The sequence below is a fragment of the Myotis yumanensis genome, unplaced genomic scaffold (assembly GCF_028538775.1).
Source record: "Myotis yumanensis isolate MYYU_CA2020_CCGP unplaced genomic scaffold, mMyoYum1.0.hap1 SCAF_1, whole genome shotgun sequence".
Taxonomy (NCBI): domain Eukaryota; kingdom Metazoa; phylum Chordata; class Mammalia; order Chiroptera; family Vespertilionidae; genus Myotis; species Myotis yumanensis.
The window spans coordinates 132366490-132385777 of record NW_027223752.1 but is presented as its reverse complement, the minus strand read 5'-3'; the positions used below and the strand labels follow the sequence as shown (position 1 = coordinate 132385777).

The following is a 19288-nucleotide window of genomic DNA, read 5'->3' as shown; positions in this document are numbered from 1 at the left end:
CCCTACTGAGGATAAACTGGAATCAAACCCAGGACCCTCAGTCAATGCTCTATCCACTGAGCCAAACTGGCTAGGGCTCATCATTGATGTTTTTATCTCTTCCTATCCCTTTATTTCTGAAATCAATCAAATGTATTTTTTTAAAAAAAGGTTCTGTTCTCTGCTTCACTAATCTGCTACTGATTCTTTCTAGTGTATTTTTCATTTCAGATATTATATACTTTATGAGTGGTTATTTTATATGGTTTCTTTGTCCTTTTATATACTTGCTATTTCTTTGTTGAAGTTCTCACTACATTCCTTGATCATCCTTGTAATCATGTTCTTGAACTCTGTATCTGGTGAACATTTTTCCTCCATTTTATTTAGTTTGTTGTTGTTTTTTCTGAGTAATTCTCTGTTTGTGTTTTTGTTTGTTTTTTTGTTTTGACTTGGGTTATGTTTCTTTTTATTACCATTTTAGCTGCCTCACTGTACTTGTTTCTGTGTATTGGGTATATCTGCTTTGCCTCGCACTCTTGGTGTAATGGCCTTATGTATTAGGAGTCATGTGAGTCTCATTGGCATATTCTTTCTGATCACCTGAGCTAGGTGCTCCTGAAATGTCACTTGTGTGTGTTATTGTGTTAGGTGAGCCTGCCTTGGTAGAGTTTTCATTGCTGTTGGTCTGTTCATGGAAATTGGGCATTGTACCTACACCTCAGTTTAGTGATCTGAAAAGCAATCTTCCTTTGTGCCTTGTCTGTGGCAATGGTTCAATTAAAAAGCCATGATATGTCTGCTGTTACAAATACTTATAAAGAAACAAAGCCAAATCAAGACTTGTTCCACAAGCCATTATGTGCAAATAATTGCAGTGCTAATTATTGTAAAAGCATGGACTCTAAATTAAAAGATGAGAGTTCCTCTGCACTGCACAATGACAGAATACCTGGAGTACCTATAATAATAAAAGCGTAATATGCTAATTACACTGGACAGCCAAACAACCTTCTGAATGTCATTCTGGACCTCCTTCCAGATGAAGCTGCAGCAGCGGAGGCCAGGGAAGAGGTGGTTAGGGGTGATGAGGCAGGCAGGTGAGCATTTAGGGGCGATAAGGCAGGCATGCAGAGTGGTTAGGGGCGATGAGGCAGACAGGCTAGCGATTAGGGGTGGACAGGCAGGAAGATGAGCAGTTTGGGGTGATCAGGCAGGCATGTAGAGTGGTTAGGGGTAATGAGACAGGCAGGCAAGTGGTTAATGACAATCAGGCAGGCAGGCAGAGGGGTTAGGAGTGATCAGGCAGGCAGGCAAGTGGTTAGGGGCAATCAGGCAGGCAGGCGAGTGGTTAGGGGCAATCAGGCAGGCAGGCAGAGGTGTTAGGGGTGATGAGGCAGGGAGGCAGCCTGGTTAGGGGCAATGAGGCAGTCAGACATCTCCTGAGGGGTCCCGGATTGTGAGAGGTTACAGGTTGAGCTGAGGGACCCCCCTCCCCATGCATGATTTTCTTGCACCAGGCCTCTAGTATTTAAATGAAGAACTACAGCAAGATATACAAAGGCTTAAGAATGACATAGACATGGTAAAAGTAGAGAGCCTGGCTTGGAAAAAAGAGAAATTTCAACTTCAAAAAGAGGTATATTTTCACTTGCTTTTGTTCTCTTTACCAATTCTCTGATCCATTCTCATTTTCCACTACTAAAAAAAGTTTGTGTATAAAATGAGTTTGTCTAAATATGTAATTCTGCTGGAACCGGTTTGGCTCAGTGGATAGAACATCAGCCTGCGGACTGAAAGGTCCCAGGTTCGATTCCGGTCAAGGGCATGTACCTGGGTTGCGGGCACATCCCCAGTAGGAGGTGTGCAGGAGGCAGCTGATCAATGTTTCTCTCCCATCGATGTTTCTAACTCTCTATCTCTCTCCCTTCCTCTCTGTAAAAAAATCAATAAAATATATTTAAAAAAATAAATAAATATGTAATTGTATATTTAAGTAGATTCTATCAACTAAATAATAGTTTAGGAAAACATTCTCAAGTTTGTTTTTTAATTATGTCTCTCTGTTAGTCGTTCTTATGAATTGGGAAACTAAGTTAGCTTTGTACATGTGACCTTCTGAACCAGTGAAAGTATAAAGGAGATTGCTGAAAAAAAAAATGTAATAAGCACTAGAGTTTTGTTTTGTTTTAAGTCCATTGGTTTAAGTATAAATTATACCCCATAGCCTGGCTGGTGTGACTCAGTGGTTGAGCATTGACCCATGAACCAAAAGTTTCCTGTCTGGATTCAGGGTCAGGGCACATGCCTGTGTTATAGCTGGATTTTCAGTAGGGGGTGTGTAGGAGGCAGCCAATCAATGTTTATCACTCATCAATGTTTCTATCCCTCTCCCTTCTGCTCTCTTTAAAATCAACTTAAAAAAAAACACCCATAAATTGCATCCCAGAAACAATAAAATGGAAGGAAGTTATGACTGAGAGAAGGGATATAAACAAATAGCCCCAGCTAAACTCATCTATTTTTGTGCTATAGTGTGTGCAATCTTCGATGGTTTACTGAAAACCTTGGAACCTAGAATTCCAATATGATCACTTCAAGATATTTTTATTTTATTTTACTTTTGAGTTATTGTTTCTGTTCAATATTATTTTTATTAGTTTCACATGGACAGCATAGTGGTTATTCATATACTTTGCATCACAGTCCCCCCAACTTTGAAGTACCCACCTGCACTGTACCTAACCATTGGAATATTATTGCGATATTTTACTAACAAACATATATACTTTCATGTATATTTGTTATCACCACTCTCAGATGTGTTTGTTGAGTCAAACCTTTATGTTGTTTAATAAAGTATGATACTGCCATAAAAAAACAAAATCTTACCATTGTGACAGCATGGATAGGCCTAGAAGGGATTATGCTAAGTGTAATAAATCAGACAGAGAAAGGTAAGTTCTGCGAGAGTCCACAGCCAGTGTGGCTTTCGAGGGTTCTAAGGCTTGGAGGAAGAGCTGACGCACAAATGATACACAAGATGAAATATTATTTTTAATACCGGGATAACCAGAGGACAACTTAACCATAGCAGTCAAGTTCTCCCTGTTGCTCCTTTCCCGGCTGCTTTTATTAGCTAGAATACACAATTGACTTTAGGAATGCAAACAGACATACCAATGGTAATTGTTTATTAAACAGTAAGATTGTCAGGTTTGGGGGAATTTTGCTTTAGGCCATTGAGTCAGCAGCAGGTAACAAAATGTAGATATTCATCCTGTGAATGTCAAAAGGAGTCCTGGTCAGCCTTCTGCCAGACTCCTCACATTTATATCTGTTACTGTTGATCTTGGTCTCCAGCAAAGTTCCATCTGATTTCACTTACTAGTATATATGGAATGTAGAAAGTAGAATAGATGATCTAATAAGTTTAAAACAGACTCATAGGTAACAGAGATCTGACTGAAGGATGCCAGTGGGAAGGAGGTTGGTGGACTGGGTCAAAAGTAAAGAGATCAACAAGTACAAATTGGTAGTTACAGAATAGTCACAGGGATGCCAAGAGAATATAGTCAATCATGTTGTAATAAGCATGAATGGTGTCAGATGAGTATTGAAATATCAGGAGGATTACTTTGTAAAGCGTCTGATTGTCTAACTATTTGCTACACAACTAAAACTAATGCAAATAATGTTGAATGTGAATTGTAATGGAAAGATTAAAATATATAAAACCATAGAATACCAACCATAGAATACCTTCCAAAAATAAAAGCATAGCAATTATTATTTTTAAAAAATATTATTTATTTTTCTTTATTGATTAAGGTATTACATATATGTCCTTATTCCTCCATTCCCCACCCCCCCTCAAAGCTCATGCCCTCACCCCCCTGGTGTCTGTGTCCATTGGTTATGCTTGTATGCATGCATACAAGTCCTTTGATTGATCTCTCCCCTTTATTCCCACCCTCCCATACCTTCCCTCTGAGGTTTGAGCATCTGATCAATGCCTCTCTGTCTCTGGATCTGTTTTTGTTCATTAATTTATGTTGTTCATAATAATCCACAAATGAGTGAGATCATGTGATATTTATCTTTCTCTGTCTGACTTATTTTGCTTATCATAATGTTCTCCAGCTCCATTCATGCGATTACAAATGGTAGGAGTTCCTTCCTTTTTACAGCAGCATAGTATTTTATTGTGTAGATGTACCAGTTTTTTAATCCACTCATCTCCTGATGAGCACTTAGGCTGTTTCCAAATCTTAGCTATTGTAAACTGTGCTGCTATGAACATAGGGGTACACATATCCTTTCTAATTAGTGTTTCTAGTTTCTTTTTTTTTAAAAATATATTTTATTGATTTTTCAAAGAGAGGAAGGGAGAGGGATAGAGAGCCAGAAACATCGATGAGAGCGAAACATCGATCAGCTGCCTCCTGCACACCCCCCACCGGGGATGTACCCGAAACCAAGGTACATGCCCCTGACCGGAAGCAAACCAGGACCCCTGAGTCCGCAGGCCGATGCTCTATCCACTAAGCCAAACCCATTCTGGCGGTATTTCTAGTTTCTTGGGATATATTCCTAAAAATGGGGTCACTGGGTCAAATGGCAGTTCCATTTTGTTTGTTGAGAAAACTCCGTACTATTCTCCACAGTGGCTGCACCAGTCTGCATTCCCACCAGCAATGAAGGAGGGTTCCTTTTTCTCCGCATCCTCTCCAGCATTTGCCATTTGTTGATTTGTTGATGATAGCCATTCTGACAGGTGTGAGATGGTCATTTTGATTTGCATCTCTCCGATGATTTGAGCATGTTTCCATGTCTCTTGGCTTTCTGTATGTCCTCTTTCAAAAAAATATCTATTTAGGTCTGTTTCCCATTTTTTGATTGGATTGTTTATCTTCCCTTTGTTAAGTTCTATGAGTTCCCTGTAAATGTTGGAGATTAAACCATAACGTTGGCAAATATGTTCTCCCATGCAGTGGGCTTTCCTGTTGTTTTGTTGATGGTTTCTTTTGCTGTGCAGAAACTTTTTATTTTGATGTAGTCCCTTTTCTTTATTTTTTCTTTAGTTTCCATTGCCCAATATCTTCAGCTGTATAGGTGAAGATATTGCTTCAGTATATGTCTGATATTTTGCTGCCTGTGGATTCCTCTTAAGATTTTTATGATTTCCTACTTTATGTTTACATAAGTCCTTTATCCATTTTGAGATTATTTTTGTGTGTAGTGTAAGTTGTTGGTCTAGTTTCATTTTTTTGCATGTATCTTTCCAATTTTTCTAACACCATGTATTGAAGAGACTGCCTTTATCTCATTGCATGCTCTTGCCTCCTTTGTCAAATATTCATTGAGCATAGTGGTTTGGGTCAATTTCTGGGTTCTCTATTCTCTTCCATTGGTCTATATGTCTGTTCTTATGCCAGTACCAGGAAGTGTTGAGAACAGTGGATTTGTAATACAGCTTGATATCTGGTATTGAGATCCTCTTACTTTGTTCTTTTTTCTAAAGATTGCTGCAGCTATTTGAGGTCTTTTTTTATTCCAGATGAAATTTCAGAGAGTTTGTTCTAGTTCTGTGAAATATGCTGTTGGTATTTTAAGGGGGGGAGGTGCATTGAATCTATATATTTCTTTGAGTAGTATGGACATTTTAATGTTGATTCTACCAATCCAAGAACATGGTATGTTCTTCCATCTGTTTATGTCTTCCTCTATCACTTTTTTCAGTATCCTGTAGTTTTCTGAGTACGGGTCTTTTACCTCCTTAGTAAAGTTTATTCCTAGGTATCTTAATTTTTTTGGTGCAATGGTAAATGAGATTCTTTTTTTAATCTCTTTTTCTGAAAATTCACTCTTGGTGTATAAAGATGCCATAGATTTCTTGGCATTAATTTTGTATCTTGCTATATTGCTGAAATCGTTTATTAAGTATAATAGTTATTTGATGGAGTTTTTAGGGTTTTTTCTACGTAAAATATTATGACATCTGGGAATAATGACAATTTTAGTTCTTTTTTTCCAATTTGGGTGCCTTTTATTTCTTCTTGTCTGATCGCTATGGCTAGTACTTCCAGTACTATGTCAAACAAGAGTGGTGAAAGTGGGCGTCCCTGTCTTGTTCCTGTTCTTAGGGGAAATGTATTTAGTTTTTGCCCATTGAATATGATCTTGGCTGTAGGTTTGTCATATAAGGCTTTTATTATGATGTGTTATGATCCCTCTATTCCCACTTTGAGCAGTTATCATTTTGACATGTATGTTATTATCATACTAGAAACCCAGTACATGAATTCGTGCACCAATGGGGTCTCTTGACCTGGCCTGCAGGATCAGGCTGAAGCCAGATCTCTGAGATCTCTTGAGGGGTCCCGGACTTTGAGAGGGCACAGGCCAGGCCGAAGGACCCCACCAGTGCATGATGAGGGCCAGGGAGGGATCTGAGAGGTTGGCTGGCATGGGAGGGGCCGCAGGTGGTTGGCCATCCAGGGGGAGGGACCACGGGAGATTGGCCGGCCAGTGGGGGGGGACCACAGGAGGTTGGCCAGCCATGGGAGGTTGGCTGTGGGAGGATACTGACCAGCAAGAGGAAGTTCCTGCATTGAGTGTCTGCCTCCTGTTGGTCAGTGCACATCACAGTGACCAGTTGACTGGTCGTTCAGTCATTCAGTCATTTGTTCACTTAGGCTTTCATATATATAGATAAGTCACAGAAATTATTTGCAATCCTCCTATATAATAAAAGGGTAAAATGCAAATTGACCCTAACAGCAGAACAACCAGAATGACCTCTGGACCAGTCACTATGAGGCACACTGACCACCTCTTGGTCTCTTTCCCTGGCCAGCAGGCTCCAATTGCCTGATGGCCACCCACGGCAGGGGAGGGGCTGACGAGCTGGAAGGGAATAGCCAACCTCTCAGTCCCTTCCCCCAGCCATCAGGCACTAATCACGTGATGGTGAATGGGGAATTGGCAGTGGGTGGCGGTGGGGGGTGGGGCCAGCTGCAGGAAGCTGGGGAAGATGCCCTGATCACAGGCCAGACCTTGGGACTGTACCTGCTCATGAATTTCGTGCGCTGGGCCTCTAGTATCTAATAAAAGAGTAATATGCAAATTAACCATCATTCTGTCACTCTGTCACAAAGATGGCAGCAGGCAGCCACAGAGCTGGAGTGAGCAGGAGGCTTGGGTTGCTCCCGGCAATGGAGGAAGCCAAGCTTCCAGCCTGCCCTGGCTGGGCCTGGGCTCCACTCAAGGCTACAAAGTTTCAATTATAGAAGATAAATAAATCCCAGATACCTGCTGAAAAAATAAAGAAAAAAGGAGAGGCTGAGAGCTTGGGTTGCCGGGGGCATGGCCAGCCTGAAAACAGTCCTCAGCCCCTCACCCAGGCTGGCCAGGAACCCCAGTGGGGACCCCGACATTGAAGGGGGTGTGGCTAGCCTGAAAATAGCCCTCATCCCCTCACCCAGGCTGGCCAGGCACCCCAAGGGGACCTCCTCCCTGATCTGGGACACCTTTCAGGGCAAACCAGCCTGCCCCCACCTATGCACCAGGCCTCTATCCTATATAGTAAAAGGGAAATATGCAAACTGACCCTAACAGCAGAATGACTGGGAATCACTGGTCACTATTGTACACACTGATCACCAGGGGGAAGACGCTCAATGCAGGAGCTGCCCTCTGGTGGTCAGTGCGCTCCCACAGGGAGAGCTCTGTTCAGCCACAAGCCAGACTGATGGCTGCCAGCACTGCGGTGGTGGCGGGAGCCTATCCCGCCTCCTCAGCAGCGCTAAGGTTGTCTGACTGCAGCTTAGGTCTGCTTCGTGCTGGCAAGTGGACATCCCTCGAGGGCTCCCAAACTGCCAGATGGATGTCTGACTGCCACTTAGGCCTGTTCCCCCGGGGAGCAGGCCTAAGCCAGCAGGTGGACATCCCAAAGGGGTCTGAGATTGTGAGAGGGCACAGGCTGGGCTGAGGGACCCCCCCACCCTCGAGTGCACAAATTTTTGTGTACCAGGCCTCTAGTAAACTCAATATTTGTCTCTAAAGAAGAAAACTGAGTTTTGAGTTGGAAAGAGATTGAGATATTATGCTCCTTATAAGAAAAAGTGGATGCCACCTCTCATTACACTAGGCATTAAATTACTTTTCAAAAGTTATACCTAATTTATGTGATTAATTTGATGAGATTTTATGTTTATTTATCTGATTCAGCATTATAGAATTATATCCTTTCTTTTGGTGCCATAAAATGCTAGGTAATGCACCTTTAAGAACTTTGGACAGATCATTAAACCTTGGTTTCATTTCAGTTATCTGTAAATATGGGGCTAACATAAGTATATGTCTACTTGTATATCCTCTAGCTATAAGATTTTATAGTGATTGTTTGTGAAATTATGAAAGCATTACTTATTTTCCAGAATTATACATTAACTAACAATTCATTGATTTTACTCTCCTCCAGTGTTATGGTAAATTTTGGTTCATATATATTTTGAATACCACCACTTTTTGATACCCTCAAAGATCTTAGAAAAATTAGTTTTAAAAGGCGATGAGGGAAGGAATAGGATCCTGCAAAAAGAGGATATCTTCCTATTTGTTACTGATGCACAATGTCATATCCTCTAAATCTAGTGGGTAATGTAAGACCCAAGTGAGAAAGACAAAAGGGGCAAATTTTGCATATTTTGTCTTTTTATTTCCTTGTCTCTGTCAGATAAACATATAGGTCACATATATTATTTGTAATAAACTTAATATTTGTCTCTAAAAAAAACTGAGAAGAGAAACTGAGTTGGTTTTTTAATTTAAATTCTTAATTGTTTAAAGTATTACATATGTCTCCTTTTTCCCCCATTGACTTCTACTGGGCTGCGCCCAAGCCTCCCAGCACATACCCTCACCCCCCTACTGTCTGTAGCCATGGATTATGCTTATATGCATACATATATGTCCTTTGGTTGCTCTCTTACCTTCCCCCCCACACCTCCCCTGCTCTCCCTCTGAGGTTGTATTGTCTGTTCAATGCTTCTCTGTCCATGGATCTATTTTTGTTCATAAGCTGATGTTGTTCATTATATTCCAGAAAGGAGTGAGATCATGTCATATTTATCTTTCTCTGACTGGCTTATTTCACTTAGTATAATGCTCTCCAGGTCCATCTATGCTATTGCAAATGGTAAAAGTTTCTTCTTTTTTATAGCATCACTAGAGGCCTGGTGCATGAATTCATGCAGAATGGGGTCCCTTGGCCTGGCCGGCCGACTGGAATTGTCTTGCCCAGTCCCAATCAGGGCAATTGGGGCCATCTGTGTGTGTGTGTGGCAGGGGGTTGTATTGCGGAGGTTGGTCAGCCAGAGATAGGGGCCGATCGTGGCCATTGGTGGTGGGGTAGGGACACGGGTGATTGGCCGGCTGGGGTGGAGAAGAGGGACATGGGACGTTGGCTGGCCAGCCCCGTTGGGGGCCGGCCCATGGGGGGGCGGGGAGGGAGGGACCACAAGAGGTTGGCTCTGGGAGTGTACTGACCACCAGGGGGCAGCTCTTGCATTGAGTGTCTGCCCCCTGGTGGTCAATGCGCATCATAGCAACTAGTGGTTTGGTCACTTAGGCTTTATAGAAATATAAATAGAACTAGAGGTCTGATGCACAGAATTCATGCAAGGGGCTCAGGCCTCACAGCCCCACCTTTGTCCAGAAGGTTGTCCAGACTGTCATTCTGCTGTTGGTCTAATTAGCATATTAGCTCTTTATTACATAGGAATCCATTGTGTAGATATGCCACAGTTTTTTAATCCACTCACCTGCTGCTGGGCACTTAGGCTGTTTTCCAATCTTAGCTATTGTAAATTGTGCTGTTATGATCATAGGGGTGCATATATCCTTTCTTTTTTTTTACTTGAGGATATTTTTCCATTGATTTTTAGGGAGAGTGGAAGAGAGAGGGAAAGAAAGAAAAAACATTAATGTGAGAGAAACACATTGATTGGTTGCCTCCTGCACAAGCCCAGACCAGGGCCAAGGCCGGGGAGGAGAATGTAATTGATGTATGTGCCCTTAATTGGAATTGAAGCCAGGGCCGTTTGTTCCAAAGGCTGATGCTCTATCCACTGAGCCAAACTGGTTAGGGCCATACATCCTTTCTGATTGGTGTTTCTTATTTCTTGGGATATATTCCTAGAAGTGGGATTACTGAGTCAAATGGGAGTTCCATTTTTAACTCTTTGAGGAAACTCCATACTGTTTTCCACAGTGGCTGCACCAATCTACATTCCCACCAGCAGTGCAAGATGATTTCTTTTTCTCCGCATCTTCACCAGCAATTGTCATTGTTGATTTGTTGATGGTAGCCGTTCTGACAGGTGTGAGATTGTACTGCGTTGTTGCTTTGATTTACATATCCCAGATAATTAGTGACTTTAAGCATGTTTTCATGTCTCTTGGCCTCTGTATGTCCACTTTTGAAAAGTACCTATTTAGGTCCTTTGCCCAGTTTTTGATTGGTTCGTTTATTTTCCTTTTGTTAAGTTGTATGAGTTCCTTATAAATTTTGGAGATTAAACCCTTATCGTATATAACTTGGTAAATATGTTCTCCCACGTAGTGGGCTCTCGTGTAGTTTTGTTGACGGTTTCTTTTGCTGTGCATAAGCTTTTTATTTTGATGTAGTCCCATTTCTTTATTTTCTCCTTAGTTTCCATTGTTCTAAGAGTTGTGTCAGTAAAGATATTGCTATGCCATATGCCTGATATTTTGCTGCCAGTGGGTTCCTCTAAGATTTTTAAGGTTTCCCATTGTGTGTTTAACTCCTTTTTTCATTCTGAGTTTGTTTTTGTGTATGCTATAATGTGGAGGTCTAGCATGTATCTGTCCCATTTTCCCAACACCATTTATTGAAGAGACTGCCTTGACTCCATTGTATGCTCTTGCCTCCTTTGTCAAATATTCATTGAGCATAATGGCTTGGATTGATTTATGGATCCTCTGTTCCATTCCACTGGTCTATATGTTTGATCTTGTGCCAGCACGTGGCAGTTTTGAGAACAGTGGCTTTGTAATATAGCTTGATAGTTGGTATTGTGATCCCTCCAACTTTGTGCTTCTTTCTCAAGATTGCTGTGGCTATTTGGGGTGAGAAAACTGAGTTTTAAGGAACGTTTCAGATGATATGTGAATAGCAGCACAAAATTAAGAACGCTCTTTGAGAAAACTTGAAAAATTCTGCTTCTTTATTAAAAAAGAAATGAAGCAGAATTTATAACAATTTTAATGATAAAATTAAACATACAAAATACTTTTATTGATTCAAGTCATAGCAACTAAACTAAGATTCAAATGATCAAATTAATGAAGTATTTTTAGTTAATAAAGTAATAACAATATCCTTAATATCCAACTTTCATCAAAGGTTGAAGAAAAAAAGGAGCAGAAAGTCAGTAAAAGGGAAACATCCAGAAACATGTATGATGGTGCTGATGACAGTGACAGTGGTGGATTGAGTCAGCAGAGCAACAGTGAACAAACTGATAAGCACCAGGTTTCTATTATGGAGAATGAAGAGTCTGACAGGTAAGCCTACAGCAGTACTTAGCAGTAGGTAATCTTTCTTTTCCTATAAACAAATTCCAACTTGAGCTAATATTCCTGATTACCAAATTTTTTATTTTTACTAGACAGAGCGAACCTTGCTTGTAATCAGAAAGATGCAAATCAACGAACAATGAGATACCATTTCTTGAACTAATAATGATAATTATTTTATTAAAGAAAATAAAAACCAGAATTGGCACTTGGGAGGAAAAGGCATTCTCATGCACTCTCGGTAGATGAAATTGGCACTTTTTTTTAAGGGAAATTGAACAAGTTTTGAAATTTCAAGTATTTCATTCCTTTATCCCAATAGCTTCACTTCCAGAACTAGATCCTACAGGAAAACATGACTTGTATAAACACACACCTACACATTCAAAGGACATTAATTATATATTATTATGTACATAAAACATACAGTAGGACAGGAGGATTTCTTGCTAGATGAAAATCCTCCTCTATCTATCTATATATAGATAGATAGATAGATAGATAGATAGATATAGATAGATAGATATAATATGACATAGATGTTCAAGATATATAATATACACATATGCATTAAGGATATTTATATAAATGCTACAAACATATGTATGTATGCTAAGGATATTTCTTACAACATTGCATACCAAAAAGTTGCAGATAGTGTAAATACCTATCTATAAGGAAATGCATTATTATACCTACAAAATAATGTAGTATGTAGCCAGTGGAAAAAAATGAAGGTAGTTCTGGTCTACAGTATAATGATTGTTTCACAATGGAAATGTATTTAAAGCATTGGGTTTATATCATGTCTTCAGCAAATTTTGTGAGAATACTTTTAATATCTGCTCAAGTATAAAAGGAAGTCATATACAACACTGTCACTCTACTTTGTTTCTATCTAAATTGCTAGATACTAGTTTTTTGTGTTTTGTTCCTAATACCGGAGTGCTCAAATATTGGACACTCAAATTAATAGGAAAGCCCAGGGATTTTCACAAGGCAGTTTGTTCCATGTCTTATCCACAAAGTAGAGGCCTGGTGCATGAAAATAATGCACTCGGGTTAGGGGATCCTTCAGCTTGGCCTGCAGCTATGGGGAGCAGGCCTAAGCCATCAGTTGGACATCCTTAGCCCTGCAGCGGAGGCAGGAGAGGTTTCTGCCACCGCCGCTGTGCTCACCAGCCATGTGCCATGCTTCTGGCTGAGTGGCACTCCCCTGTGGGAGCGCACTGACCACCAGGGGGAGGCTCATGCATTGAGCATCTGCCCCCTGGTGGTCAGTGCATGTCATAATGACTAGTCGTTTGGCTGTTTGGTCAATTTGCATATTAGCCTTTTAATATATAGGATTTCGATATATTGAGTAAAATCTATTAAAACACATCATGAGTCTAATCTGCTAGACGAGGGGTAGACAGACCTTTTCTGTAAAGGGCCAGATAGTCTTTAATACAGTCTCTATGAACCATCAGGTCTCTGAAATCTGTCATAGACACTAGGTAAAGGAGTGGGATTGGCTGTGTTCCAATAAAACTTTATTTACAAACACAGGCTCTGGGCTGGATTTGGCCTGCAGGCATTCGTTTGTTGACCTTTGCATTATAAACCAAGGTGTTTCTAATGTAGTGAATATTCTTTTTGAAGGTATGCATGCATACTTTTATCTTTCCTTTTTAAGAAGAATGCATTTCAGTATGCACCACACACATTTTGTCAACAGGGACATCATATCACACAATTGACAAAAATTCAGTTTGTAAAGTAAAATTATTACCTGCATGTTCCCCCTTTATTTATGTTACACAATTTAAAGATGACTAACTACAGTGTACTTTGTACATTTGAGTAGTGTAACATATTCTAGGATTGGATGATTTTCATCTAGCAAGAAATCCTCCTGTCGTCTTAGTAAACACAAGAAAATGATAATCAGGTTATATAATATTATATATCTAGCAACATTTCATGAGATCTTTTAGTTGTATAATTTTGTGAATTTCTTTTTTTAATTCTTAGCCTGAAATGTTTTAAACCAGTTAGTGACACAAGTATGTAATGAAAAAATTTTTAAGTATTACAAAAATGCTTCATAGTCACTATGAAAGGATTGAAAGTGACAGCTAAACATGAAGATGATGAGATCATCCAAGATTGTGCCATTTAACTACAAAGTCCTGAAAAAAGAAAAGGTCTATACTCACTGATTCTAATTTCCCTCCCATGCTCTCTTGAACCCACTCACATAATTTTTAGTCCCACTTCTTCTGAAAAATTGTTTTTCTCAAGGTTAGTACTTATTCTCCTCTAATAAATCTAGGGATAATGTTTTATACCTGGCCTTACCTAACCTATCAGCAATATTTGAACCAAAGAAAAACTTTTTTCATTCATCTTTCAGGACTTTGAGTTTTCAGGGGGTTCAAACAGACTAACTCAGTTTCCCCCATGCCCTTTCTAGTCTGTCTTTCTTAGTCTGTTTGGTTTCTCCTCATCTCCCACCTTTTACACATTCAGGTGTCCCAGCATGCAGTCCGTGGTCATATTTCTCATGACTTTTATTATCTAATATATACTAACTAGAGGCCCAGTGCAAGATTTCGTTCATGGGTGGGGCCCCTCTGGGTGGACTGCAGGATTGGGCCAAAACCCGCAATCTAATGCTGCCTGCAGCTCCTTCCTGTTGCTCCCACTCATCCCGGCCCCACTGTGCCTGCTGCTGGCTCACCTCCAGTCAGTCCCATGAGTCCTGCATCTGGCACCCTCTTGAGGGGTGTGGCCTGTGGGATCGAGCTGAAACTGGCTCTCCCTTCACCCCCTGAGGGTTCCCAAATTTCAAGACGGCACTGCCCAGGCTGAGAGACCCCACCAGTGCATGATTGGGCCTGGGAGGGACTGTGGGAGGGCTCCAGGGCATGTCCAGACGTGTCTTGCCCAGTCCCATCAGGGCCAGCTGGCTGAGAAGAAACCGCGGGAGAGCTCCAGGGTGTGTCTGCAGCAGTTGACAGTTGACAGGTCTCTGGATGACTGAACACTTAGCATATTAGGCTTTTATTATATAGGATTAGATACTAGCCTAAAAGTCTATAAAAGTTACCAAATAATTTAATTTTCAAACAAAATCATAACTACTTGGATTATCACCATTTTCTACTATCCTATCTAATAAAAGAGAAACATGGTAATTAGCTGTACCTCCGCTACCCTTCCCAATGACTAATCAGGGTGATATGCAAATTAACTGCCAGCCAAGATGGGGGCCAGCAGCCAGGCAGCTTGAAGCGAACATGAGGCTTGCTTGCTCACTGACGGAGGAAGCCAATGTTCCCCGCCTGCCGTTGCTGGCCTCTGAGCTTGCAGTTTGAAACATTGTTACAAATATAGAAGTTAACAAAACCCCAGAAGACTGCTTTCAGCAGGCAGGGATCTCAGAGCTGGAGTTGAAACAGTGTTTCGATTATAGAACCCAAACAAACCAGATACCTGCTTTCAGCAGCTGAGGTCTCAGAGCTGGAGCCAAGCCTCAGAGCTAAAGCTGGCCCAGAATAAAAAAAAAAAAGAAAAAAAAAAGGACAGGTTGGGAGCTTCAGTCACCCACCAGCCTGAAAACAGCCCTCAGCCCCTCACCCAGACTGGCCAGGCACCCCAGTGGGGACCCCCACCCTGAAGGGGGTGTGACCAGCTGTAAACTGCCATCATTCCCTCACCCAGGCTGGCCAGGCACCCCACTGGGGACTCCCACCCTGATCCAGGACACCCTTCAAGGCAAACCATCCGGCCTCCACCCATGCACCAGGCCTCTATGCTATATAGTAAAAGGGTAATATGCCTCCCAGCACCAGGATCAGCGGAGCCCAGAGGACTCCCGGAACTGGGATCAGCGTGACAGGGGGAAGCACCCAAACCCCCTGATCGCCCTGCGGCTCTGTGTGTGACAGGGGGCGGGGCCACATCATCCCTATCCGCCCTGCTCTGTTCTTGACAGGGGAAGGCGCCCCAACCCCCTGATCAGCCCTGCTCTGTGGGTGATAGAGGGTGGCACCCCCCCCCCACGGGCCCTGCTCTGTGTGTGACGGGGTAGAGCCATAACCTCTCCATCGGCCCTGCCCTGAGTGTGACAGGGTGCAGCTCCCCAACCCGCTGATCTGCCCTGCTCTGTGTGTGACAGGGGGGCAGTGTCCCAACTCCCCTATCGGCCCTACTCTGTGAGTGACAGGAGGAGCTGCTCAACCCCCTGATGGGCCCTGCTCTGTGCATGACAGGGGGCGGCGCCCCAACTCCCCAATCAGCCCTGCTCTGAGCCAGACCAGGGGCTGCACCTAGGAATTGGGCCTTCCCTCTGCCACCCGGGAGCAGGCCTAAGCCAGCAGGTCATTATCTCTCGAGAGGTCCCAGACTGCGAGAGGGCATAGGCCGGGCTGAGGGACCCCCCTTCCCTCCGGAGTGCACAAATTTTTGTGCACCGGGCCTCTAGTCCTATATAATAGAAGCCTAATATGCTAAGTGTCTGGTCAACTGGTCGTCTATTCAATCAATCAAAGCATAATATGCTAATGACATGCTAAGGCCATTCAACTGCTCACTATGACATGCACTGACCACCAGGGGGCAGATGCTCCAACCTGTAGGTTGGCTTGCTGTTCAGGTCCAGCTGATTGGGACTGAGTGACATGGGCCAAACATGCTCTGAAGCTTTCCCACAATTTCTCTCTGGCTGGCTAACCTTTCATGTCGCTCTCACATTTCCATTATTGCACCTGTGGGGTCCCTCGGCCTGGCCTGCACCCTCTTGCAATCAGGGACCCCTTAAGGGATGTTGGAGAGCCGGTTTTGGCCCGCTCATGCAACCCAGGCTGAGGGACCCCGCTGGTGCATGAATTCGTGTACCAGGACTCTAGTATATATATATATATAAAATGATATGTGAGTATTTTATTTTTTCCAATTTCTAATTTTTTCTAGTTTTTTGAGATATAATTGACAGATATCATTGTATATGTTGAAAGTATACAATTCTGTTCATTTTATACACTTTTAGGTTGTTATACTAGAGGCCCAGTGCATGAAATTCATACACGGGTGAAGGGGGAGGGGTCCATCAGCCCAGCCTGCACTCTCTCCAATCCGGGACCCCTTGGAACATGTCCAACTGACTCTCACAATCTGGGACCATTGGCTCCTAACCACTCACCTGCCTGCCTGCCTGATCACTCTTAACCCCTATGCCTGCTAGCCTGATTGCCCTACCTGCATGCTTGATCACCCCTAACTGCTCTCCTGCTGGCCTGTTCACCCCTAACCGCCTCTGCTTTGCCCCATACCTAGGACCCAGGATTCCCTCATCTGGCCAGTTGTAGGCACTTGGGACACAGAATTCCCTTCCTCTGACTGGCCACAGGCAACCAGGAACTGGGCTGGGTTCACCCAGGCTGGCTGCAGCCACAGGGGACCATGGGCTGGTGGCTTTGCCTGGTAGGCAGCCACGGCCGCCCGGGACTCTGGGGTTGACAGCTTGTCCCTCTCCCAGGCGGCAGGCACAGGTGCAGCTGCTGGCACCAAGGACTGTGGGGCTGGTGGCTTGTCCCACTCCCAGGCCACAGCAACAGCCCCTGGCACCTGGGACCATGGGGCGGGCAGCTTGTCCATCTCCCAGGCCCCAGCCTGACTGGTCTCCATTTCTCTCTTGTGAGCTCATTTGTGCCTGGCTGGTCCCCATTCCTCTCTCAGGAGCTCATTTGTGCCTGGCTGGTCCCCATTACTCTCTCCCGAGTGTTCAGTGTCTGAACAGCTCCAGTGCAACAGCACAAGGGCATGAGGGCATGAGGGCGTGATGACCATTTGCATATTAGCTCTTTATTAAATAGGATTAGAGGCCCAATGCATGAAAATCATGCATGGGAAGAGGGTCCCTTCAGCCTAGCCTGCACCCTCTTCAATCTGGGATTCCTGGGATCAGGCCTAAACTGGCAGTCAGACATCCCCCTCACAATCTGGAACTGCTGGCTCCTAACTGCTTACCTGCCTGCCTGCCTGATCGCCCCTAACTGTCCTCCCTGTTGACCTGGTCACCCCCAACTCCCCCTCCCACAGGCCTGGTTGCACTTTACTGCTTCCCCTGCTGGCTTGGTTGCCCCTAACTGGCCCCCCTCAGGCCTGATCGCCCCTTACTGCCCTTCCTGCTTGCTTGGTCACCCCGAACTGCCTTCCTTTGCTGGCCAGGTGGCCCCTACTGCCACCCCTTGCTGGCTTGGTTGCTGCTCACTGCCCCCTCTGCGGGCCTGGTCGCCCCACACAGCTTGCTGTTCAGTTGTTTGGTCGTCCCTCACTAACACCACTGTCAACCTGGTTGCCCCACGCAGCCTGCTCTTCGGACATTTGGTCATCCCTCACTAATCCCCCTGCCAGCCTGGTCGCCCCATGCAGCCTCCTGTTCGGTTGTCCATCGAGTTGTTTGGTCTTGATGTCTGGCTTTTTATATATTATTAGAGGCCCGGTGCACAAAAATTTGTGCACTCGGGGGGTGGGGGGAGGGGGGTTTCCAGCCCGGCCTGTGCCATCTCGCAGTCTGGGGCCCCTCAGGAGATACAACCTGCTGGCATAAGCCTGCTCCTGGGTGGCAGAGGGCAGGCCCAATCCCTAAGTGCAGCCCCTGGTCAGGCTCAGAGCAGGGCCGATTGGGGAGTTGGGGCGTCGCCCCATCATGCACAGAGCAGGGCAGATCGGGAGGTTGCCATGCCACCCTCAGTCACGCTCAGGGTAGGGCCGACTGGGGGGTTGGGGCACCGCTCCCTGTCACACTCAATGCAGGGTCGATGGGGAGGTTGCGGCACCACCCCCTGTCACCCACAGAGCAGGGCCGATCAGGGGGTTGGTGCGCCACACCCTGTCAAACATATATACATACCACATCTTCTTTATTTGTTTATGTATTGGTGAACACTTAATTTATAAATTTTGCTATTGTGAATAAGGTTGTAGTGAACATGGGAGTGCAGCTATCTCTTTGAGACAGTGATAAAATATGTATGACTGTTCTATAAATGTTTGTTATGTCCATTTGGTCTAATGTTTTGTTCAAGTTCAACATTTCCTTGTTGATTTTGTGTCTAGTTGATCCTTCATGGCTGAAAGTAGAGTATTGATTCCCCCTACTATTATTGTATTGTTATTTATTTCTACCTTTAGTTCTGTTAGTATTTATTTAATATTTTAGGGTAACCAATGTTGAGTACATACATATTTACGATTGTTTTATCTTCTTTATGAAGTAACCCCCTTATAAAAGACCTTCTTTGTCTCTTGTTCCAGTTTTTGGATTAAATTCTGTTTTGTCTGATACAGGTATAATTACAACTGTTCCCATTTGATTTCTACTTGCAAGGAATATCATTTCCATCTCTTTGTGTTGCGCCTTTAAGTATGTTTAAGAATGAATTGAGCCCTGGTCTGTGTGGCTAGGTTGATTGGAGGGCCATCCATTATACCAAAAGTTTATAGGTCCATTTCCAGTCAAGTTTGATATCTGGTCTGGATATGAATGGGAGGCAGCCAATAAATACATTGGCTGCCTCACATTGATGTTTCTCTGTCTGTCTGTCTGCCTGTCTTTGCATTTCCCTCTTTCTAAAACCAATGAGCATATCCTCAGGTGAGGATTAAAATGTTTTAAAAAAATGAATGAATTGAGTCTCTTGTAGGCAGCATATAG

General features: G+C 43.4%; 1 protein-coding gene across 1 annotated transcript in view; it reads left to right on the top strand.

Annotated features, from left to right (window-relative positions):
- The window catches only part of LOC139021479 (ankyrin repeat domain-containing protein 26-like), an 80573-nt gene that overhangs the window by 21594 nt on the left and 39691 nt on the right, over window positions 1–19288 (top strand). Inside the window, exon 10 of the mRNA XM_070431866.1 lies at window positions 11411–11571. Within this exon, the coding sequence (XP_070287967.1) occupies window positions 11411–11571 (161 nt within the window). The remainder of the gene's footprint in view (window positions 1–11410; window positions 11572–19288) is intronic.